This window comes from Eublepharis macularius, chromosome 2, assembly GCF_028583425.1.
Source record: "Eublepharis macularius isolate TG4126 chromosome 2, MPM_Emac_v1.0, whole genome shotgun sequence".
Classification (NCBI taxonomy): Eukaryota; Metazoa; Chordata; class Lepidosauria; order Squamata; family Eublepharidae; genus Eublepharis; species Eublepharis macularius.
The window spans coordinates 139,996,025-140,021,575 of NC_072791.1; the positions used below are offsets into that span (position 1 = coordinate 139,996,025).

At 42.6% G+C, this 25,551-nt stretch overlaps 1 protein-coding gene across 3 annotated transcripts in view; it reads right to left on the reverse strand.

The window, feature by feature from the left end:
- LRRC56 (leucine rich repeat containing 56) overlaps positions 1 to 25,551 on the reverse strand; it is a 138,804-nt gene that overhangs the window by 96,280 nt on the left and 16,973 nt on the right. For all 3 annotated transcript variants that reach the window (XM_054970202.1, XM_054970201.1, XM_054970203.1), the window contains 3 exons: positions 12,113 to 12,279; positions 6,013 to 6,100; positions 591 to 651 (listed from right to left, as the gene is read on the reverse strand). In XM_054970202.1, coding sequence (XP_054826177.1) covers positions 591 to 651; positions 6,013 to 6,100; positions 12,113 to 12,268 — 305 coding nt within the window. In that variant the 5' untranslated portion in view covers positions 12,269 to 12,279. The remainder of the gene's footprint in view (positions 1 to 590; positions 652 to 6,012; positions 6,101 to 12,112; positions 12,280 to 25,551) is intronic.

Sequence of the window (25,551 nt, forward strand, 5' to 3'; positions counted from 1 at the left end):
GCAGGTGCAGAAAATGGCTGTTTAAAAATTAGAGCCCAAACATTCTTGGAACACTGCCCTGGGGTGAGAAAAGGCTCCTGCCTCTCCAACCCCTCCCCCACCCACCAAGGCATTTTCCACTGCAGAAAGAGTGCTGAGGGAGTTATTTCCCTGTTTTTGCTACTACTCTATGCTCATGGCACAGAAAAAAAACAGAAATAACTCCCCCAGCACTGTTTCTGCATGGGAAAGTGTATTGGTGGGGGGAAGGAAGGAGTCTGTTCTCAGCTTTATTGTAGCGTAAGTTTTCGAGAACCACAGCTCTCTCATCAGATGCAGTTGGCTAGTTTTAAAAGTGCTACTGGACTCTTACTATTTTGCTACTACAGACTAAAACAGCCAACTCCTCTGGATCCTGTTCTGAGCTTGTTTGCATGGCATTCTGAGCCTATTTGGGCTTTCATTTATTTTTTAAAATCCATTCCCTGCAGCTGCTTTGGGACTGTCTGGGAGACCTGGACCTAGCTCTTCAAAAACACAAACATATACTTTGGCCTTAAGTAGAGGAGGACAATGTAAGAGTATAGTGGATTTTACTTCTAGCTTCTTACCTCACAGATGTAAGCATGCTGTTGTTCAGTTTCAGTTGTTTTAAATTAGGGAGATAAGCACCTATACAATCAGGAAAGAAAAATAACAATTTGTTGGTTGCTACACTAGAATGTGATCACCATAACATTTAGTTAAATACAGTGGTCCCACTCATTTTCTCTAAACTGTGATTTAGGAAATACACAGTACACAGTAACAGAAAGCTTGGCTAGAAATTTTAAAAAGATATGTTCCATTTGGATATCATGAAAAACCAGAACTAATCAAACCATGCTTTATAAACCACAGTTTGTTGCGACATCTAAATGCAGCCAATGTCTCATATCTACTTGTGCAAGAGACAGACTATGTTCTCAAACCCTGTGAAATCTGCTTCACTAGAGGCAACAGTGGGCAAAAAGAAGCAAGTTCACCTCAACTCTTTCAAAAACTATCGTCTGTATTCAACTTATGTTAATCACTTACCCCTTATAGAGCTTATTAATCAACCTTATACTGAGTCAGATTTTTGAAGATATGTTTCTTACAGCTATCCTTGAACTTTGTCATGTAATTTCTTGCTCCATCCGCATCTAAGCGTATTCATATATTGCAAAATCCACATGACGGAAACATTGAATGTTAATAGATGGGCATCTGTCATGTGTCTGAAGAAGGGAGCTTTAACTCTCAAGAGCTTATACCCTGAAAATCTTGTTGGACTCTAAGGTGCCACTGAACTCAAATCCAGATGGGCATCTGGAGTTCCAGCTGGGAAATTAATCCCGAAGTATGCTGAGGCCCAACTCAGATCAGGACTGTGGCACACTGGAAACAGGAGTTTCAGCCTTCCTCTGCCCTGTTTTCCCAGCCTAAAATAGTCTCAGGAACGGCTCTTTGCCGCACAGTAGAAAATTACATGTACCCATCAGTACATGTAAGTTTTCTCAGTGAGGCAAGTTGTGGCGCCCCAGGGCCATTTCTGTTAGGAAAATGGTGCAGGGCAAATGCTTAAGATCCCTCTTCCCATGCTGTGCAATCCTAATCTGAATTGGGCCCATTTCCCAGAATGGAACTCCAGGCAGACATCTGATCCAAAGTCTTTGTGATGGACTTAGGCCTGCCACATGGACTTTGTAATAAGTGAATTGGTTTAAGCAGGACTGGGAAAGAATTCTGAGCTTATAGTGATTTTAGCTCTGTACATAGGAGCAGATTCGAATAAACTAGGCAGGTTATGACTAAACATGGACATGAACAGCATTACGAATGGAAAAAACCCATGAACAGGCCGCTCAGCTGCTCGTGAACAGGCTGTTTATGATGCGCCATTCCAGCTGAACAGGCAGTCGGCGCAAGCCTTGTTGGTTGCACTCGGCCACCGTTCAGGAAGCTAGACACTCAGGCGCCTTCAATCAATTGCCTCAGCAATGGAGGGGGAAGTGCCTGAACTCTGTCTGCACTCCCTCTGTCGCCCCGGACACCCCAATCAAAGCCCACCTTAGTTTGATGGGCAGGTCTTCCTTCCAAGCGTGGAGCTGCAAATCGGTTACAATTGGGAACGTGGGAGCAGACACCAGAGGGGAGGGAGGGAGGAGGGGGTGTTCTGTGGCCATGGGAACTCCAATCTCATCCCTTCAAACCCTGTTAGGCAGTTCTAACTGCCAAGCACAGGCCTCCTGCGTTTCTCAATGAGTCCTCAGCTTATAAAAGGGCACTGCGCTCTCAGTTCTGGTTTCACTTTCAGCAAGCAGTGGAGTGGGACAGAGCTGTTAATAGCGTTTTGGAGGAGAGAGTGGGAGAGTGCATTGGAGCTGGGCTTTTTTCTGTGTGTGGTGGGTGGGATAGAGAGCTATCCCCTCTGGTTCCAGGGCTGCTGCCAGGCCCTGGGGTCAAGCTCAGTAGGCACCTCAGCTGAGGGCTCACCCTGATTATTATTATTATCATTACTATCAGTATCAGACAGTGCCTGATCTGGTGGTCAGGCTTGTGGGTGTGCTGGGCTAGTGCTCTAGCCTCAGCCTCCAGTTGCCAGGCCCTGGGGCGAAGCTCAGTGGGCACCTCGGCTGAGGGCTCATCCTTATCATCATCATCATCATCATCATCATCAGTATCAGACAGTACCTGATCTGGTGGTCAGGTTTGTGGGTGTGCTGGGCTAGGGCTCTAGCCTCAGACTTCAGTTCCAGGGCTGCTGCCAGGCCCTGGGGCCAAGCTCAGTGGGCACCAGAGACGATTGCACTACATGGCTTGCCCATATCCATCGTGGAGTGCGTGGGGTTCCACAGGCTACTAAAGAATCTTGCCACTTGGTTCTCCATGCCGTTGCCGCACACCCTTGCCTGTTGAGTCCTGCGGGTATCTCGAATGAGGGCTGGCACATTTGGGTCAGGTTTAGCCAAGCCCACTCCCACTGCTAACAGGCTTCTGAGACCTTGACAGGCCTTCCTGGCACAGCCAGATCATCATGACACCTCCTTTCTGCGAAGGCAGGAAAGTGGGTGATGCTGGCGGCAGCCTCTTTTGGGCTCAGGAGCTGTTGCACATGTAGTCGAGCCACACGGTGGCCCTATCCATTGCAAACGCTGTGCCCTCTGAGCAGGGGGGAACGGGTCCCTCGACTCCTTTTGTTTCTGCAAAGGCAGGAAGGCGGCCAATGTCAGCAGCTGCTGCTGTCCCGTTTCTGTCTCTCCCTCTTTGGAACCACTCTGACCTGTACAAGCAATGTCTCCTGTCCCTACCATCCCCTCCTTAGGCAGGAAGGCAGTTGGTGTCTGGCGATGCCACCCAAACTGTTATGACTAGTGCCCGTACTGCCTGCACAGGTGAGGTGACTCGGAGTGGTGTGGAACTGCTCTGCCCCCACTCATTTCTCAGGGCTGCTGGTCCCTCTTTCTATCTCTCCCTCTGTGGAACCACTCTGACCCTTACGAACAACATCTCCTGTTCTGCCCATCCCCTTCTTTCCGCAAAGACAGGACAGCGGGTCATATCAGCCGCCGCTTCACGAGGGACTATCCTGTTACTGCTTTCTCCTTGGTCATGAGGGACAGCTCGGTTGCGATCGCACAGCTGATTGTACCGTATAGGGATACAGTCGGTTGCACAGCATGGCGGCTCCCTTGTCAACGGGACTGACTGGGCCTCTTTGAGCCGGGTGGGAATGTGTCCCGCAACTCCCGTCCTTTCCGCAAAGGCAGGAAGGTGGGCGATGGCAGCTGCTGCCACTGCCCTATTTCTTCCTCTCCCTCTCTGGGACCACTCTGACCCCTCCCAACTACTTCTCGCATGGGAGCTTTCCAGTTCCCGGTCCATACCTCTCCCTCCCAGGTACTGCCAGGAGTCCCTTCCCCACCACTTGCACCACCCCGTCCCCTCCTTTCCGTGATGGCACGGAGGTGGGTGAAGCAGCCACTGATGGATTGGGGTCTTCTAGGCCCTGTCGCAGGATCTTCCAGGTGTGGCTCATCACCGCGGCCGGAACCCCTGAGCCCCCTCTTCCACCCTGACCACTTCATGTTCCCTCTTTCTTCCTCTCCCTCTCGGGTACTGCCACGAGTCCCTTCCCCAACACTTGCACCGCCCCGTCCCCTCATTTCTGTGATGGCAGGGGTCTTCCCATCCCACTCGCAGGATCTTCCAGGTGTGGCTCGTTGCCACGGCCGGAACCCCTGGGTCCTCCTCTCTCTGACCACCTGGCGGCCGCAGTCTTCACCCACCTTGCTGCACAAGCAGATGCGTTGTCCGCCTCCAACCTGGAGGCCTGGCGGGCGGGCACATGGGGGGTGCTGTCGGCGAGCAGCCAGACCCCCCGACCCCTGAGGGGAGGCAGCATGCCACCGTCTCCCTGTGCCCGCCATGCCCAGCGGCCATAGTCTTCACCCACCTTGCTGCACAAGCGGTTGTGTTGTCCGCCTCTGACCCGGAGGCCTGGTGGGCAGGCACATGGGAGGTGCCGCTGGCAAGCGGCCCAACCCCCCACCCCCTGAGGGGACATGGCACGCCACCACCTCCCGTGCCCGCCAGCCGCAGTCTTTGCCCACCTTGCTGCACAAGCGGATGCGTTGTCTGCCTCCATCCCAGAGGCTTGGGGTGGGCACATGGGGGGGGGTGCCGTCAGCAAGCAGCCAAACCTCCCACGGCAGCCGCAGTCTTCACTCACCTTGCTGCATAAGTGGATAATTTTCCTCCCACCAGCAGGCCTGGCGGGGGGGGGCACATGGGGGTTCCTGTTGATGAGTGGCCAGACCTGCTGTCCCTGAGAGGGGAGGCAGCACGCCTTCAGGATCACCACACAGGGCACAAGTGAACTGGGGAGGGTGGCCCCATTTGTGTTGATTGCGAGTTTTCTGGGGGCGTCGAATTTGGGAATGTATAACTCCGAGATCCATACTGCAACTTGACCAAACTTGGGTGGTGGCTGGAGAAGAGCCTGCTGCACATTCCCTGTGAATATGGGCTCTCTAAGTGCTAATGCGGCTGCTCTGGTGCTGACGAACACCAAACACGTTCAGTAACGGGACATGTTCGGTTCCAGTCAGCTGTTCGTGTTCGTCGTCAGGAATGAAGACTGAATAGCCTGTTCGGGGTTTTCCCTCCGTTCATGCCCATGTCTAGTTATGACTCCTTAAATAAACATAAAACTCTTAGTATACTAAGGATTTTCTTAATACTGTCATCAAGTGATTACTGATAATATGGTTTATGAGTGCTAATTTCTATGTCAAGCCTGTATTAGAAAGCAATACATTTATGGCTACAGGGAAAAGCAGGACTAAAAATAATAGGATGAAAGGGCTAATGAGTGTTAAGTATTTTCCACTACAAATGTATAATTAACAAACCCTATTTTTCTTTTATCAAAATTGTTCTAAGACCACTTTCTGCTTTTAAACTGCTTCCTCACCCAGAGAAAAACGCAGCATCAAGGTCACAATCAATTTAGTGTGTCTGCCAGAAGGCAAAAATCAAATAAAGGTACATTTTCAGTAACTTGATTTGTGGCTACTGCTTAAAGAAACCTAACAGCATTATAAGAAACTTACCATTACTTTCCAAGATAGTAAAAAGTCCAGAAGCACCTTTAAGACTAACCAACTTTATTGAGGCATAAGCTTTCGAGAACCACAGCTCTCTTCGTCCTTGCATCTGACAAAGAGAGCTGTGGTTCATGAAAGCTTATGCCTCAATAAAGTTGGTTAGTCTTAAAGGTGCTACTGGACTTTTTACTATTTTGCAACTACAGACTAACATGGCTAACTCCTCTAGATCTATTTTCTAAGAATTTCCTTGCTGAATACAATTCCAGATTTGTCCGCATTCAGAAATGAAGAACTTAATTTTAAAACCCCCACAAAACATACCCCATGGTCCATTTTCGGGAACTCCCAGCCCCTGATTATTAAGAAACAAACAACAAAATCCAGATCAAGTGTTTCTCACCAAAGTTTCCCAAGCTGTTTTCTCTTGTGTCAACCCGCATCTCCAGGGCCCTCACTTGTTGCAGATCATCTAGCCCTGTCAATGCTTGCTGCAACAGGAAACAAATGGTCACTATGAAACTGAAGTCCTGCATTGTGGCAGTATATGAAGAAGTCTGGGGGGAACTGGGAAACTATAACAGCCATGGAAGAAAGCATCATAGTGCCCTCTCCTGCATCTTTGAACTCTGTTTCTCAGTCCCAAAATGGTTTGCGACATGTCTATTCATGAGTAACTGCCACTATGTTCAGTAGAGTTTACTCTTAGGCAAGCATGCTTAGACAGCTAGCCTCCAAGCTGGGTTCACTCTGAGGAAGCATCGAAGCAGCCCACCCCAGTGTTGCAAGCCTGGCTTTGGGCAGGAGACACGCCTAGCACTATAAAGACTCTATCTCTAATCTTCCCTTTACTGCCTGGCTTGCTGAGATTGGGGCGTTTACTGGCTTGGTCTACGTTGCCCAGGCAGGAAAAAAAGGGAAGAGTGGACCTGCAACTAGAGCACCAGAGTGCAAGAGAGGTAACCTTTCCATTGTGAGGTCGCTAGACCCATATCCAAATACTGCAGGGTGGCATAAGGATTTCCTGCTCAGACAATGAACTTTCCCTCTTCCTCAGCAGGGCTGCAAGTGTCCTGCTTGGTGGTGGGGTGGCAATACATAAGCTTGGTAGAGGGGAGAGCCCAGTGAAGCTTCATCAGGATGGGCAGCTTTCTTCTATTCAGTGGGGTACATGCAGTTGCATGTGACAAGCTGCAAACCGTCAGCACCATGAAGCCACCAGAGAAAGCTGAGTTAAGCTGCACTGCAGGGTGTTACCTAATGAGGTACCTGTGTAGGAGCTAAAATGTGCAAAGCTCCCTTTATATTTGTAAGATTCAACACAAATCACCTGGGCAATTAACTCTGGAAACATCTGCCTATGAATACCAGGTTCCCAATTCAGAACAACACTCCAAAAGAACAAGTGAGAAAATAGCTCTTAAATTAGAAAGATTATTTCCATAATACAGAATGGAAAAATAGAATGGCAAGAATAGGAGATGAGAGAAGGTTGAGTTATTTCAGCAAGTGAACCAATTGGGAGGGTGAGGAAGCAGTCTTGGATTCAGAAAACCAGCTACAAAGGTAGGAGGTTTGGAGGGTGATTTTTATCTTTACCTAGTGCACCAACTAAAATTAATCTCCTGTTTTGTTAATATGACTACCATATTTTTCTTTTGCTCTCTGTCTTACAAGGGCCGTGTGTGTTCCAGTTAGTGCTGGGAAGACTTCATTAACTGCCGGCTTTTAATTCTCAAAGGAAGATTTGCCATATTTTGTTTGCTTCTCTGTGCCACTAAACTTTGGTGCACCTTGAAACTTTTTTTTACATCCAACCCCATCTAATCCAATTAAGTTTACACCTTGAGTTTACAACTGCCAGAAGGAGGTAAGGATTTAAACAAATCCTTACATGGTTCATAATTACAAGGTATGGAAATCTAAGGAAGTTATGGTTAAAGAGACTACTAACTACTTGACAGTAACTAGCCAGAAATGGGAGGAGGTGGGGTGTTCCAGAGAAGAAAGAGATGAGTGGCCAGCTTAGTCATGATCCTATGTTTCCCCTCTGAAAAGTCCTTCCTTCTCCAGCAGTGTAAAGTTACATGGCTACACTGCCATTAAGGTCCATGAAAAGGCAAGATTGACTCTTTCCTGCAACATTCATGCAGCTCCAGAAGGGCCTATGTTCTAGCAAACTTTTAACTAATTACAGCACATTAGCAGCAAGATATAAACCCTTTCTAGGATGCCCAGAGCTCAGAATACAGGGCTATTTGATGAGAATATGCCATGCTGGCTGCATGTCATGTACCACTCTGAGGGCTTTGTTGATTGTAACCTGATGAAAGGGAATTTCACAGAAAAATACCGCCAAGACTTCATAACTGTTTTCTCCTCAGAACCTTGAACTATAGATGCAATCACACAGTAGGCACCAGCCACTGCCCACTTCAGCATCAACAGGTAAGAAAGCATTTATTCAAATATTTATACCCTGCAATTCTCCCTAAGGGATACCAAAGTAGATTAGGTTACATCATAATTCTCCTCCCCCTAAGAGCAGCAGTCTAAGTAACAAAAAGATAGCAGCAGAAAAGGCAAGAGAAAAGTAAACAGAAGAATTTGACTTCTCCACCTTGCTAGTTCTACTGCCCCCATAAGTACAGGTGTGCTTGCTGCAAAGAGATGTTGCATTGTCCTTCACATATAACATGGTCCAAGGTCACCCAGCAAGCTTCCATGGCAGAGAAGGTAGTCAAACCAGGATCTCCCAGATACTAGTCCAGTATTTTAACCATTCTGGCTTTCACCATGATGAATAGACTCCCACAGGGGTCATTTCGTAGAAAAAGAGCTGCAGGAACTCATTAGCATAACTTATTAGCATATGTCACGCCCCTTGCCATCACCGGAAGTGTGTCATTGGCATGACTGATTTGCATATGCCACACCCCCTGACCTCACCTATCCTGGCTGTTTTGGACCCAATCCTGGCCATTCAGGGCCGAAATTGGACCCAAAATGGCAAAAAGGGGCTGAAAATGGCTGAAAAGTGGCCTAAAATGGTCAGAATTGGGCCGCTGCTGAGCAGGAGAGTGAGCCACCACCCAATCCTGGCCATTTTGGGACTAATCCTGGCTGTTTTAGGCCCAATCCTGGCCATTTTGGGCCCAATCCAGACTAAAACAGGCCCCAAATGGCCAAAAATCAGGTGGGCGGGGCCACCTGACATGTGACCTCTTTGGAGAACTACCGGAACTGCGTTCCTACGCGTTCCCCCTCAAAATGAGCCCTGGACTCCCAGCTAGTGGGGTGAGATGATTATTGCTGGTGAAGTGACCATGCAATTGACATTGCTTGAGCAGAGCTTTCTCCCCAGGTCCAGAACCACACTGTATATCCTTCCACTGTACCTTGATACATCTTTTTTCCCTCCACCCTTCTTGTTTTTTGTCCAGGAATCTAGCTTGATGAACAATGATGTCATACGTACACACATTCTGTATTAAAACACTGTGACAATTCCAACAAATTATAGTTTAGAATTCTGATTTAGCACCCAGCAACCACTATTGCTTGGGCACTCTGCAGACATCATACTAAACCAGAGGTTAATTGGACAATAAACTGTGGTTTATCATGACATCTCAGTGCAGCCTACAAGTGGATTAAAACTATTTTTCACAATTCACAGAATCAGTTTATAGGCTGTGATCTACGCAAATTTATGCCAATGTAAAATAGTTTATCTAAGATACTATAGGTCTTTTTGTTTTTTGAAACATTAAAATAGATTACTCCCTTTAAAGTACTCCAGAATAAGAAACTGTAGGTACTATGGCTGCCTAACAAAAAGCTGCAAAGGCAACATAGACCTCTGGACTACTCTAAACTGTCATAAATTAAAAGCACCTTTTCTACAACTGGAGATTTTTGGAGTATTTCATCCTCTTTTCCAGGATTCTTTGCTAATTTTTGCAATTCTTTGCAACAGTAAACCCTATATTGTGTAAAGATTCCTTTATGATAATGGTTTCAGCATCTGTTTCCAGCTGTTTTGGCACAACAAGGAAATCCAAATAAGCAGAAATTAGGTTTGGATGACATTCAGTGTGAAAGACAGCTTACTCTTGACTAGGATTTTATTGCACTGGCCCTGCACTGCTTCAGAGTCATAAAACCTATTACACAATTCTGTATATTCAGTGTAGCAATGTCTATGGGCCCCAGCAAGTTCCAATAAATTTACTGGCAAAGGGTGGGGGAGGGGGGCAGGCATCTTATTCTACGGAATATATTCATAAACCTCATAATAAATCCTCAACATTTTCTACGAAATGCACATTCACACAAGGTCTCAATTTTTCATTTCTAGGTTTAGAATCCACAACTCCCTGTACCTAAAAATCAGTTTGAATATGAAATCAAGAAATTTGACACCACCAAAGGGTGATGATCCAGAAACTGAGCCTAAGCAAGTTCTTCTAACCACACTCATGAAGGATGTCACAGGAGTGAACCACTAGGGCAATGGCTATGCCAGGGGGAAAAGTGGTAGCATAGTAAGGGACTTAGGCAGAACTTCCAAAGATCCCCCGTCCCAAAAAAATGAAAGATAAAGCAGAAGTGGGACACTCCTCCTTGGCAAGGAAAGATCCCAAAGTTTCAAAAGAAAAATGGAGTCAACAGTCTCTGAATGAGCTGAGGGGAAGACTAATAATAACTGAGTTTATATATCACTCTTCTAAACGATTAAAATACTCCCCATTAGAGGCGGGAATGAACCAAAAAACGAACCAAAATTTGTCACGAACCGAGCCGGCAGTTCGTCAGAGCCCATTTCTGACGAACTGCCACTAACTTTAGACCAGTTCATTTGGTTTGTTTTTCTGTTTGTCACTGCAGACAGCCTGGTGCCGATTAGTTTCCTAGGCACCTGGGGGATGGGCTTTCTGCAACACCGGAAGTGACCTTCTGCACCCCAGAAGTGACATTTTCATGAACCAAACAAACCAGTTCGCAAACTGGAGCAAGTTCGTGGTTTGCAGTTTGTGAATCGAACCACAAACTGCACGGTTCGGTATTCTTCTGGTTCGTGCCCACTTCTATTCCCCATACATAAAAAAGTAGTGTATAAAGGATAAGGTTCTAGATTAACCCTTTTCCTATATGTACAAGCAATTTTGTACAATGTGAGCAACGTATTCAAACATTCTATCTCCCGTTATCAAGCAGGGTCTTTCTTTAGTCTTTTAACTCTCAGAGAAGGATGATTAGTGAGGGGACATCCTCAGGGTTTTGTGCCCCACACTGCACAATAATAAACCTTACTATACAAGTGATTATCACTTTAATAAAAATGCCAACTCTATCACACTTAATTTCTATTGCAGTTCTTATTGAAGTTTTACTTTTATCAGGAAATGCCATACACCGTTTTCTGACAGACTCATACTATTTTAAAGAAGAAGGCTTTGTGCTGAAATCATCAAATTGTTTGAAACAAAAGAATATTTTTCATTTCTATTCAGATAGGGAATCTCCCCTTGCTGCCTTGTTGTGGCTCCAATGCAGCTTGTTGTCTACCAATCCTTGGCCAGCTTTAATCAGTCCTTAATTAGTGATCAAATAAATAATGCATGCTACAACACAAAAATGTATTATCACAAGGGTATTCAGATTTTTTTCCTCTTTCAAGAGATTGTTATTTTACTAACAAGGAACATTATTCAAATATTAACAGAAATGTGAAGTTTATGCACTTTGCTGAGTATTCATTTTTCTAATAGACTGTCATGTAGTAAAGAGAGAGGATGGATGAAGGAGCTGATTTTAATAGTGACAGGCCTTGGGTTCAATTTGTTGCATTGCTACCTACAGCATATCAGATATCACACCTGGAGAAGAGCATTTGAGACACTAAAGGAATACTGACATTCAGGGTACACAATGCCAGACAAGGAAAAACCCTCTAGCATGACAAATGCACTCATTTATATATTTCAAATGTCTGAGTCATATTTTAAAGGCCTTCTTTTAGATATTGGCCTTCCTGATTCAGGAAAGTTAATTATTGTAAAAAAATCCTTCTGATACTAAAACAAGAACAAGTATGCCATTCAGTATAAATTTAACTAAGAAACCATAAGCAAAAGTTTAATGTGAAGTTCCTTTTTGCAGTTAATATAATATAGGAACATTATGTTGTATTTTTACAGCAAAAGGAAATATTACATAGGTCTTTTAAATTATATCTTTCGGCTTTGGCTTCAGTCTCTTCTCAAGTATTTGGTATGCTCTCCCATCCTCCTCCTTTGGTAAATTTAGTTAACAGAGAAGTCATGCTAGTCACATTTGTGTACAGAAGAGACTGGAAACAGCCAGGAATGTTCAAATTTTATGTTAGTAATTCAACTATAGTTCTATCAGACAGGCCATAGTAATGCAATGTTGATTAGCAAGGCTAATTTATATTCCATTGTTTTCGTAACAGATGTATTAAAAAAGGCACTACTCACCAGCTTACTAGGAGAAAGATATTCATCCACTAGTAACTCTCCATCATCTTTAATTGATGGACTGGGATTCAAGAGTCCTTGCCAGCCCAAGTCTGTCACCCGAACTGTAGCAGAACCTGATCTTGGAACTTGATCTAGTTTCCAGGTTAGCTCCATCTCAGAATGCCCTAAGTATTAAACATAAACAAAAGTTAGTTCTTTGATACCAGCATTTTCTTAACATGTGTAAGCTAATATGAGACTGAAGTATCCAGATTTCTGATAACTATTCTAAAATAATACTGAAAACAGATAGAAATGCTAATATAAAATTAATGCAATACTCAAATGCCTACCATCTATATTTTACTTCTAGTACCTAATAATTTGACAGGATCACCTTCACAAATAGATCTTTAAGAAAAAAACAAACTTAATTGGGTTTCATTAATTAGCTACTAAAGCTACTTGTTTTATGTTTGGTGGTGCAAGTACTGTCAAGTCACAGTCAAGTTATGGCAACCCCATAGTGTTTTCAAGGCAAGAGACTTCAGAGTTGCCATAGCCTGCCTCCATTTACAGTGCATTCCTAAGAAGAGTTATTCCAGTCTAAACTCATAAATTCAATGGGTTTAGACTGATCTAACTCTTCTTAGGATTGCACTGTTAATCACCCTGGATTTCCTTGGCAGTCTCCCATCCAAGTTTTAATCAGGGCCAACCCTATTGAGTTTCTGAAATTTGACAAGATTGTGCTAGCCTGGGCCATACAGGTCAGGGAATCTTATGTCTAAGATATTTTCATTTCCACAGGTTAAATGTTTTCCACTTACAACTTTCCCCTCTCCATTCTCAGGGAATATACTCCTCATGCAAAGGGTCTTCCCTGCCATATTTTATACAGATAGGAGAAAGCACCTGTTTTATAAACAGTTAAAATTCTTGCTTATACAATAGGTTCAGAGGTACCTAGGTACAGAGAGGCATCTGGCAGCCCAAAAAAGCAATTAATGGGCACATATAATGTACAGTAATAATTACATTTATCTTTGTGCATTTACATGAGTTCATTTGTTCACATAAATTTATTTATTTAACCAAATTTATATCCTGCATTTCAACCCTCAAAAGGCCACCAAGGTGGTTAACCAATTAAACCATACATAATAAAACCACATTTTAAAAATGATTAAAACCAACTAAAACAATAATAGCAACAACCTAAAAACATACAAAGAAATAAAATAATTAAAACATTGGGCACAAAGGAGAGATCACAGAGAAATCGCCAGACAAAACAGAAGTGTCTTCACCTGCTTGTCAGAAGACGGCAACAGAAAGGGTCAGACGAATCTCCCTGAGGAAAGAGTTCTAAAATTTGGCGCCTCAACTGAGAAGGTCCTCTCCTGTGTTTCCACCCACCTAATCTCAGAAAGAAAGGGCACCAGAAACAGGGCCTCCAAAGATGATCACAGTAATCAGGTAGGTTCATGACTAGATGGTCCTTCAGGTATGTTGGTCCCAAACTATATAGGGCTTTGAGGGTCAACACTGTCATCTTGAATTGTGCCCAGAAATAAACTGGGAGTCAGTGTAACTGAACCAAGATGTGGCCCCTACAATCCATTCCAATCAACATCTTGGCTGCTACATTGTGCACGAACTGAAGTTGCTGAAAACTTCTCAAGGGCAGCTCCATGTACAGTGCATTACAGTGATCTAATCTAGATGTAACCAGGGCATGGACCATAGTGGCTGGATCTTTTCTGTTCAGGGAAGGCTGAAGCAAGTTAACCAGATGAAGCTCGTAAGAGGCCACAGCTGCCGCCTGCTTATCCAGTAGTGGGGTTGGGTCCAAGAGTACCCCTAAACTACAGACTTGGTCTTTTAAGGGGAATGTAAACTCCATTCAAAACAGGTGATGCCTTAAATCCTGGACCAGACCTTTTTTTTTTTAATTGTATTTGTATTCTGCCCTCCCCGCGAGCAGGCTCAGGGCAGATAACAGCATTAAGAACATTTAAAACATTCCATATAAAACATTTAAAAGCATCATACAAGAATATAAAAAAATAGCAGCACTCTTTTTCCTGATGGCAGCAATACAGTTAATAACAAATAATGCAACAGTACAATTGAACATAGCAGCAGCTTAAGAACAGTGGTGGGCAGCTCTCATAGGGAGGGGGGTAGATGTTGTATCCTCCAGCCAGCGGAGGCCCAGCCTCAGCCATAAGCCTGGCAGAACAATTCTGTCTTACAGGCCCGGTGGAAAGATAGTAGATCCTGCCGGGCCCTGGTCTTGGTAGACAGAGCATTCCACCAGGTAGGAGCCAGGACTGAGAAAGCTCTGGCTCTAGTCAAGGCCAGGCCGGCCTCCTTGGAGCCAGGGACTGATAACAATTTCTTTTCTCCCAATTGGAGGTTCACCTTCTGCTCCCAAGTAGCACTTCCACCTAGTCAGGATTAAGCTTCAGTTTATTATTCTTTATTATAGAAAGGATCCTCTTGGATACACATCTTAACATGGTGAGGGGGGTTGGATGTGTCAGTGAAGCTGAGAGCAACACTGTCAGGAGCACAGACTTGGTCAAGAGCCTAAACTCCTGGAAGAGTCACTCAAGGCAGAATGGTTAGAGCTGATACACCAGACTAAGATGCATCCACCTCTTTCAGGAATCAATAGTCACATCAGCAGAAGAGAATTTAAAGTTCCAATGGTGATGGGAGCAGAGGAATTCTTGACGGTTAGCTACTGGACAGCAGCAGTAGTGGAAGGAGACACTAGCGGAGGATCTTTCACAGACAACAGCAGAGCGTCTTCAACTAACCCTGATTACTACTGCGCAGAAGGTGGCAATGGAAAACCACTTCTGATAACCTCTTACCTTGAAAACTCTATGATGATACAATCCAAAATGAAAAAAAGATATAGTGCTGGAAGACAGGACCCCCAGGTCGGATGGCACTCAATTGGCTACTGGGGAACAGCTGAGGACAAGTATAAATAGCGCTGTTCTTAATGATGGGACTAGATTAAAGCCAAAAGGACATCCAGTTGTGGACATGAATAGATGCAAAAGGAACATCCAAAACTGTGTGACACACATAATAGGAACATGGAAAATGAGAAGTATGAAACCAAGTAAGCTCGAAATCATAAAACAAGAAATGGAACATTTAAACATTGCAGTCCTGGATGTGAGCGAACTAATGTGGACCGACTCAGAACATTTTCAGTCAGAAAATCACACAATGTTTTACTGCGGAAATTAACTCAAAAGAAAGGGTGTTGCTCTAATAATGAGGCGAGACATAGCACAAGCAGTTAAGAGCTTCAACGCAAAGTCTGACCAAGTAATATCAATCAGACTTCAGGGAAAGCCGGTTAACATAACCATCATTCAAGTTTATGCTCCAACTACGGTTGCTGAGGAGGAAGAAATCGAAAACTTTTACGCAAGTGTCCAAGAAGAAACTGATCGTATACCTAAACAAGATATGCTGATAATCATAGGTGACTGGAATGCAAAAGTAGGAGACAAAGCAGAATCAAACATAGTTGGAAAGTTTGGACTAGGATCACGAAATGAAGCAGGAGAGTGACTCAGAATTTTGTGAAGCCAACAAGCTGTTCATTGCTAACACATGCTTCAGGTAACCAAAAAGTTGATAGTATACGTGGAAATCACTGGGTGATCAATACAGAACCAAACAGATTACATAATTGGAAGCAGAAGACAGAGAAGTTTTATCTTCTCTGCTAAAACAAGACCAGGAGCTGGTTGAAATACAGATCATGAGTTGCTAATATCAAAAATTAGAATAAAGCTGAAAAAAAACTCTTAAATACAAAAATACAATCTAAACAATATTCCTGAAGAATTTAAAGACCATGTAAAGAACAGATTTGCAATACCAAGTTTAATTGATCGTGAGACAGAAGAACTATAGGCTGAAACCAGAGATAGTATCAAGGAAGAATGTGCAAAGACTATTCCTGTAGCCAAAAGGAGAAGCCTAAATGAATGATTGAGGAAACTCTTAAAATTGCTAAAGGTAGATGAGAAGCAAAAGCAAAAGGTGACAGAAATAGGGTCAAAATTCTAAATGCAGCTTTTCAGCAACTTGTACGCCGAGACAAAGAAATCTATTATAATAACCAGTGCAAAGAAATAGAAAACAACAACAAAAAAAGGAAGAACAAGAGATCTGTTCCAAAAGATCCAAGAAACCAAAGGGAAATTCAAGCCACAGCTTGGGATGATGAAAGATCAACATAGAAATACAGTATCTGATCAGGACAAAATAAGGAAAGATGCTAGCAATACACTGAAGAGCTATACAAAAGAGATGGAATGATGACAGATACCTTTGACGAAGAATCTTTTGATGAAGAACCAGAAATCTTAGATAGTGAAGTAAAAGCTGCACTCAAAGCAATTTTTATTTATTTGTTTGTTTGTTTGTTTGTTTATTTATTTATATTTAATTTATATTCTGCCCTCCCCACATCAGCAGGCTCAGGGCAGATCACAACCAAGTTTAAAAACAAATTTCATCATATATACAATTTAAAATCATAAAACATCCCAATACATAGATTAAAATACATGTAAACATATTCACATACACACACACATATATATATGTGTATGTATGTATGTAAACACAGCGGCACATAATCCAAACAACCCCCTATTTAGCCCTCTCCAGAGTATTTTGCCAGGGATGTATGAGAGATGGAGGTGTCACTAGTAGGGAGGGCATATACTGTGCTCCCCCAGCTAGGGGGCACCGCCAATTGAGAGAAACAAAGCAGCTGGAGTAGATGTAATACCAATAGAGCTATTTCAAGCTACAGAAATGGAGTCCATCAAAATCTTAACAAGAATCTGTCAACAAATATGAAAAAAAAACAATGGCCCATGGACTGGAAACACTCAGTCTACATTCCAGTTCCAACAAAAGGGATGCCAAAGAGTTCAGCAACTATTGGACAATTACACTAATTTCCCATGCAAGCAAAGTGATGCTCAAAATTCTACAGCAAAAACTCTTGCCATATATGGAACGAGAAATGCCAGATGTTCAAGCTGGATTCAGAAAAGGAAGAGGCACTAACGATCACATTGCAAATTTACAATGGCTAATGGAACATACCAGGGAATTTCAGAAGATAATAAGCCTGTGTTTTATAGATTACAGCAAAACTTTTGACTGTGTGGATCATGAAAAGCTATAGAGAATCTTAAAAGAAATGGAGGTGCCACAACATCTGATTGTTTTAATGCACAACCTGTAATCTGGGCAAGAGGCTACTGTCAGGACAGAATAGGGGGAAACAGAATGGTTTCCAATTGGCAAAAGTGTCAGACAAGGATGCATATTATCTCCCTATCCGTTCAACCTCTATGCAGAGTATATCATAAGAAAAGATGGATTAGACCTAGAAGAATGTGGAGTGAAAATTGGTGGAAGGAACATTAACAATTTGAGATATGCAGATGACACCATGTTACTGGCAGAAAATAGTGAAGATTTGAAACGACTACTGATAAAGGTTAAAGGAGAAAACACCAAAGAAGGATTACAGCTGAACATCAAGAAGGCAAAAGTAATGACCACTGAAGAATTACACAATTTTAAAGTTGACAATGAGGAAATTGAAATGGTTCAAGATTTTCTATTCCTTGGCTCAATCACTAACCAAAAAAGAGACTGCAATGAAGAAATCAGGAGAAGATTGGGCCTGGGAAGAGCAGCTGTGAGGAAGGTAGAAAAGATTCTTATAGATAAAGATGTCTCTCTGGGAACCAAGATCAAGAGAATCCAAACTATGGTAATAGATGCAGAGGAGTTAGCCGTGTTAGTCTGTAGTAGCAAAATCAAAAAGCTTTTTGATTTTGCAAACTATGGTATTCCTCATTACTATGAATGGATGTGAAAGTTGGATGGTGAAGAAAGCTGACAGGAAGAAAATTGATTCATTTGAAATGTGATGCTGGAGGAGAGTTTTGCGGATACATGAACAGCCAAAAAGACAAATAAGTGGGTACTAGATCAAATCAAGCCTGAATTCTCCTTAGAAGCTAAAATGACAAAACTGAGACTATTGTACTTTGGTCACATCATGAGAAGATCAAGATTCGCTGGATGGCAGTGAAAGCAGCCTCCATTGCATCTGCTAGTTCTTGCAGGGACTGGAGATCTCCCAGAATTACAACTCATCTTCAGACTACAGAGTTCAGTTTCCCTGGATAAAATGGCTGCTTTTGAGGATGAGGATTTGCTGGAAAAGTCAATAATGCTAGGAAAGTGGAAGATAGGGCAGTAGGAAAAGAGGAAGACCCAAAATGAGATGGCTTGACTCAATAAAAGAAGTCACGTCTCCCAGTTTGCAGGATCTGAGCAAGTCTGTTAATAACAGGACATTTTGGAGGTCTCCCATTCACGGGATCGCCATAGGTTGGAGGCAACTTGATGACACATAACACACACATATAAAGGAAGTAAGGAGGTAATTTTAAAAACTGAGCTCACGGGTGATAAGAACTAAAGCCCACCCTCACTCATGCCTTCCTTCACTGTGCCACAGTGCTTTAAGGAGCTGGCCATGAAAAGATTGTTGTCCCTGCTAATTCATTCTACGTGAATTACAAGTAAAGGCTCAACACTGGGAAGTATAAAATCAAGAGCATCGCTTCAGATATTAAACCACAAATTGATCTTCTTGTCAAACTGTAAGTAAGAGCTGCTTCAACACGTTTCAGAGATGAGAGGACGTTTTGAACTGCAACAGCAATGTACTGAGGGGATGAGGTATTTATTTTACATGTGTTGATTCACTCTTGTGAGCCTTGAGCAGAATTAAGAGATCTTCCTCATGTGGGGACCGTCTTTTGTCCATGGAATGGTGTTTCTGTGCCTTGAGTTAAAGTATTACAGGGGGAAAAATACAAAGGCTGGAATCCTAAAGATATTTACTAAGGAGTAAGGACATTAAATACAGTTGCATTATTTAATCAATATCCTTAGTGTTACTTTACATATATAGCCCTCATTAGTGTTCTGCTTGTGCATGGTCTGCAGAAGCAAGTAGAATGATATAGTACCTACTTGTTACAGTACCATGTGAACTTCTGTGCAAGCTGTTGCATAAGGATTTGGTTAACAGCAATAAAGGCCATCTTCTTTTCCTTGTGGTTCTTTAGATCCAGTTCAATATATGTCAATTCATGTCATCTACACTGTTGCATTTTGCCATGATTAAAGTACTTCCTTCAGTCTAAATAACTGATTTTTTTGTCCATCCAGTAAGCAGAATGGTAGAGCTCACTCCTGAGGGCAGTTTTTGAGACCCATCACATAAGCCATTTACCTTCATTGATTATCTATTCAAACAACTTTCTTTTTTTCCTCCAAGCAGGCGGAGGCTTTAGTTCTACATTCCTTTCTGGGTTGAATATCTGGCTGTTTTCACACTGCTTACCTTCCCTCGCAACAACCCGGATCTTCGCACAAAAAATGCAGAAGATTGCGTTTTCTCACGTGAGATTTGCGCGATGTCACGCAAAACTCGTGCGAGAAAACGCAATCATCCACGTTTTTTGCACGATGTTCCAGGTCGTTGCGAGGGAAGGTAAGCAGTGTGAAAACGGCCTCTGTCTGTTAATCAGTGTGTTAAGATGTATTCAGTGATGGGCAAGAAACACATTCTTGATCATGAGTCCAGTGGCACCTTAGAGACCACCAAGATTTTTAGGATATAAGCTTTCAAGAATCAAATCTTCCTTCTTGAGATCTGTAATGGTTTACTGTTTATTTGGGGTTTTTTACCTTTTAAACCTTATGTTTGGACCTTTAATCCAGCTCCTTCTTACTTAAATTTAATACCTCATGAGGGCTCTGGTCTTTTATTTTATTTTATTTTCCATACACACAGAGCTTCAGGTGTTCTCTAATTTACTCAAGCTTTGACCTCGAAAATACCTTCCTTTGTGTGTTTGTGTGACCTTCATATTTCTGCCTCCCTGAATTCCTCAAAAGTTTACACTGACACCCAAGGCTTTCTCACCTTAGACCAGTGTTTTTCAACCTTTTCTGTGCAAAGGCACACTTTTTTCATGTAAAAAATCACGAGGCACACCACCATTAGAAAATGTTAAAAAATTTAACTCTGTGCCTATATTGACTATATATAAAGTAATTCTCTTGAATAGGAATCAAATAAACACAAAGAAATTATTTTATAATTACTTTATTATGAAATAATAATACTTTATTTTATAATTGTTCATATTTCTGTTTACTTATCAAAATGAACACAAAAGAAATCAAATAAACACAAAGAAATTTTCTGATTACTTATTCAGTGCGAAACTTGGGCCTGTTTGGCTGAACACAAAGATGATATTCTGGCAGGAATCGAAGAAAGACACACACGTAGCTCTTCGTCAACAGCTCTCAGTCTCTCTCTGTCTTTAGTTTTCATAGCAATCAGGCTTGAAAAGCTCATCTCACACAGATATGTAGTGGAAAATGGGAGCAATGTCAAAATAGCTTTGTTTGCCAGAACGGGGAACTCCTTGGCAGTATCCAACCAAAAACTGTCCAAAGGTAGATCAGCAAATCTTAGCTTGAAACCACGATTTTGTCTCAGTTCAGTTAGTTCCTCCTGCTCCTGTAAAGTCATGTCCTTTCCACCAACTGATGCTGAGCTATAGGGGTCCCTAACCCAGTCAAGGCATTCAGTGGAGACTGAAGAGAAATAAAATGACAACTTCTCCTCGAGAGTTTTTAAATGTTTAACTATTATCTCACACAGTGCAGCAGTGTGAACACCTTGCCATTGCTTGGTGAGTGTGAACATTTCAAGATTGCCACTTTCCACGTGTTGATGCCAGAGTTGCACCTTTGAACGGAATCCATTTATTTTATCTGTACTTGTAAGCAGGTTTTCATTTCAGCCTTGCATTCGTGTGTTCAGTTCATTCAGATGATGAAAAATATCTGCCAGGTATGCCAGCCTTGCACACCACTCATCACTTGCAAGCAGCTTTGCGTAATCTGACCTCTCATTTGTCAGAAACACTTTAACTTCCTCCCGCAGCTCATACACACGAACCAAGACCTTGCCACGCGACAACCACCGGACCTCCGTATGAAACAGCAAGGTTTTATGCTTCGCTCCCATCTCCTCACACAAAGCTGCAAACATGCGACTTTTCACGGGTTGTGACTTTACGAAGTTTACCATGCGCACAACATCATCCAACACAGGAACTAGGTCTGCTGGTAAAGTCTTGGCTACAAGGGCCTCACGGTGTAAAAAACAATGCGTAACAATCACATCTGGATTTCTTTCCTTCACTCTGCTCACAAAGCCTTTGGTGCGCCCGACCATGGCTGCAGCTCCATCGGTGCAGACACTTGTGCAGTTTTCCCACTTAAGTCCTCCTTGTTCAAGGTATTCTGATGTGACCCGAAAAATTTCTTCTCCTGTTGTTTTTTCTGGCAACGCCTTGCAAAAAAAGAAGTTTTCTCTAATTGCATCACCATCCACAAAACGCACATTGGCCAAGAGTTGAGCATGTCCACTGATATCAGTAGACTTGTCAAGTTGCAATGCAAATTTCTCACTGATACGGATCTTTTCCAAAACCACACTTTCGATGTCTGCAGACATGTCATTAATACGTCTGGAAATTGTGTTGTCTGAGAGAGGGACTTTGGCTATTTCCTTAGCTGCTTCAGGTCCGAGCATCTCCTCTACAATAGCTTTGCAGGCGGGAAGTATTAATTTCTCTGCCACAGTGTGCGACTTTTTTGACTTGGCTATAAGTTCAGCAACTTGATAGCTAGCTTTAAGAGCTCTTTCATTTACCTTTGTGGTTTTTCTCATGAAAGTTGCCTGTTTCTCCGTGTTTTCACGCAGGCGAACAAAAAAGTCCGCATTCTTGTTTTGAAGCGAAGGGTGTTTCGTTTGGAGATGGCGTTTAAGTTTACTTGGGACCATAGCACTGTTAGATAGCTTTTCACCACACACCACGCACCGTGGAGTTGGTTTCTTTGCATCTCCGGTGAAAGTAAATCCAAATGAAATATAGCTTTCGCTATATTGCCTTGTGCCAGAGAATTTGCTTGAGCTAACCATCTTTGCTTTCTTTTGATCCCCACTCATACTTGGGCTGTCATCTTGCTCCGAATTTTGTTCTGAGTCCAGTTCTTTCCTTTTCAAAAACTTGTCCATCACTGCAGTATCTGCTCCTGTCTCACTGTCACTCAGTACTTACTGCGCTTGTCTCCTCCAGATAGCCGCTGTCCGTCACACTCAGCGCTCTTCTGCTCATGTCTCCTCCAGATCCATCAGTCAGCGCTCTTCTGCTCATGTCTCCTCCAGATCCATCACTCAGCGCTCTTCTGTGCTGCGTCCGCGATAATCCTCCAGAGTCCAGATCCATCGGCACTCTTCTGCGCATCGGCGATCTACTGTGATGTCTCCTCCTGTCTATTTGAATCTAATGATTGGTCTATTTGTGAGCCGAAGCCGCATGTTACGGATGAAATTGGAATTTTTCCCACGGCACACCAGACAATGTCTCACGGCACACTAGTGTGCCGCGGCACAGTGGTTGAAAAACGCTGCCTTAGACCTCCTCAGTTTAATTAGTAATATAAGGAAGTCTTGTTATAGAGTCAAGCTACAAGTGACGCCTTACACAGGTTGGACACTTGTCAGCTTCCCTCAAGTTTTGATGGGAAATGCAGGCATCTTGGTTTTACAGTTTGGCTCTCCATTACAGCTGCAAGACCAGAATGCCTACATTTCCCATCAAAACTTGAGGGAAGCTGGGGGGGGGGGGGCGTGGCGTCGTGCAAAGATGGCAGGCGTCTGAAAGCCTCACTCCATACCCTGATCCCCTGCCGTGGTTCCCAGCAAGCGCCCAAACAGTGGTAAGCTCATAAAAACTATGGGAAAAGCTGGAGGGGGTAAAGCCAAACCAGTAGGACCCAGCAAATCCTCCTTAAAAGCCTTCCTTGAGCCCTTAGAAACAAGGCAAGCTCTGGCTGCAAATCATCCAGAGTTGATCAAAATGGCGACTGTGCAGCAGTTAGAACAGCCTGAGAAAATGCAGGCTCTTGAAGACGAACTTCAAATTAAATTAGAACAACTAGAGAATAAAATAGTTTCTAGATTAGAAGGCATAATCAAAATGGCAATGAGTGACCTTAAGGAATCTATTCAACATGCAGCTCAAACAGCAGAAAATGCTATGCAAATGAGCAAAGAAAATCAAAAGGAGATCCAGGTCCTGCAAGCTGAAAATGAACTTCTTCAAGAAAAAATAATGGACCTTGACAATAAATCAAGGTTTAATAATGTCAAAATTAAGGGTTTTGAAGAAAATGATGAATGCAACTCTGACCTTATAGCCTTCATTGCAGAATGGCTTAGACAAGAACTGAAATTAGAAGAAGGCATTACACCCATTATTACCCATGCTTATAGAGTGGGATCAGTTAACAATTCAAGAAGACCCAGACAACAGAGGGACATAATAATAACTCTCCCTGATATCAGGGCAAAGGAAAAAATCATGAGAGAAGCAAGATCCAGAGGGAATTTTTCCTACCAAAATAAAAAAATATACATCTTTCAGGACCTCTCAAATGAAACATTAGCCAGAAGAAGAGAGTTAAAGCCTATCATAAACAAACTAAATGAAGCAGAAATAAGGTATAGATGGGCTTCATCAACAAAGATTCTGGTGCATCTACAAGGGAAGACATTTCAAGCTAACAATGTAGAAAGTGGCATTAAAATGCTAAAAGATCTTCAGTTAGACTGGCAATCTGTTTCTCCAAGCAAACCTAAGACGTACAAAGCTGGATCTTCACAGAACAATTGGAGCAAGATTCCTGTGAAAAAAGATGCAAGCAAATAATGGGAACTGTCTTGACTAAAGGGACTATAACATTTTACAAGTAAGAAGAATGAAAAGAAATATTTGGGCATTCGTAGACTTTATTTAAAAACATGTTCATGGCTTATTTGGTATTTTGGGCTTATAACAGTTAATATAAAGCCGGGCTGGGTGGGGGTGGGGGGATGGCTTTGAGGTACTGACTACCCCCAGCATATCTACAAACCCCAGACACTGGGTTTTCTTGAGCTTAACTCAGGAACAGTGGAATATAAATTTTGGTTACTAGCGTTTATATTTCCTTTTCCAAAAAGGAAAAGGCTCTGGTGGTTTCCTCCTTGGTGTAGTTAGAGGAGGCTGGTTGCCTTGTTTGTTTGTTTGACCTGTTTTTCTTCTTCCCGCTTTTTCTACCTGTTTTTTTTTTTAAGTTTCCCTCTGTAAACACAAAGGAGGCTTGTGGGGTTTTTTCTTCTTCTTTCTATACTTTACTTTTCCCTTCTCTTTTTTCTATCTATTTCCTCTTTCTTAAACAACTTCATACATCTCAGATCCTTATCTGACTTCTCTATCAAATCTCAAAATTATATATCATATAAGAGTCAATTCGTTTTTGCTATTGTGGGAAATTCTTACTTTTAAAGTTCATTCAAGATACAGAGCAATCTATAGTATCAGAAAAGTTGAATGAGATATATATTTTTGGTCTATTAATTTAATTCTATATCTTGCAGGAAAATGGAATTCAAAGTTATTTCATTGAATTGCAGAGGTCTTAATAATGTCATAAAATGTAAAAGAATCCAATCTATGCTACAGAAACAACGCCCTGATATTCTACTATTGCAGGAAACACATCTGTCTGAAAAAGTGAAGCAGGTATTTAAGTCCAAGTGGTGGGAACTCCACCAACTAAGAAAGGAAGTTGTACAACGCTGTCACGATGCCCCTACGGCAGGACACTATGGGTACTTAAAAACACTTCATTTAGTACAACGCCAATTTTGGTGGCCGGGCATGCGGTCACTTTGCGGCGCAATGTCCATACCGGCCTGTGCAACGACCTCCGCTCCAACTAAGACGTCCAGCCCCCGCAGCCTACCCGGCGCCACACTGCCCGACACCAGCTCCTAGAACAAGCACATGGCAACTCAAAATCTAGGGGAGTGGCGATATTAATATCAAAAAATATTAGAACTGAGGAAATTATTACAGAAATAGATCAGAAAGGAAGATATTTATTTATAAAAGGCACATTTGATTAAAAAAAACTCACATTAGCGTCCGTCTATGCTCCAAATAGCAACCAAAGTGAATTTTTAAAAGAAACCTTTGCTAAATTAAAACTATTCCAGGAGGGAGACATTTTATTAGGGGGAGATTTAAATCTAATTGTCAATCCCAAATTAGACCACGCAAAACACAAAAATCACAACTCTGTTAATCTAAACCCTTCTAAGATAGGCCAGCTAGCAAGCATCCTAAAACAATTTGATCTAAAGGATATATGGAGGACACAATTTCCTACTGAAAGAG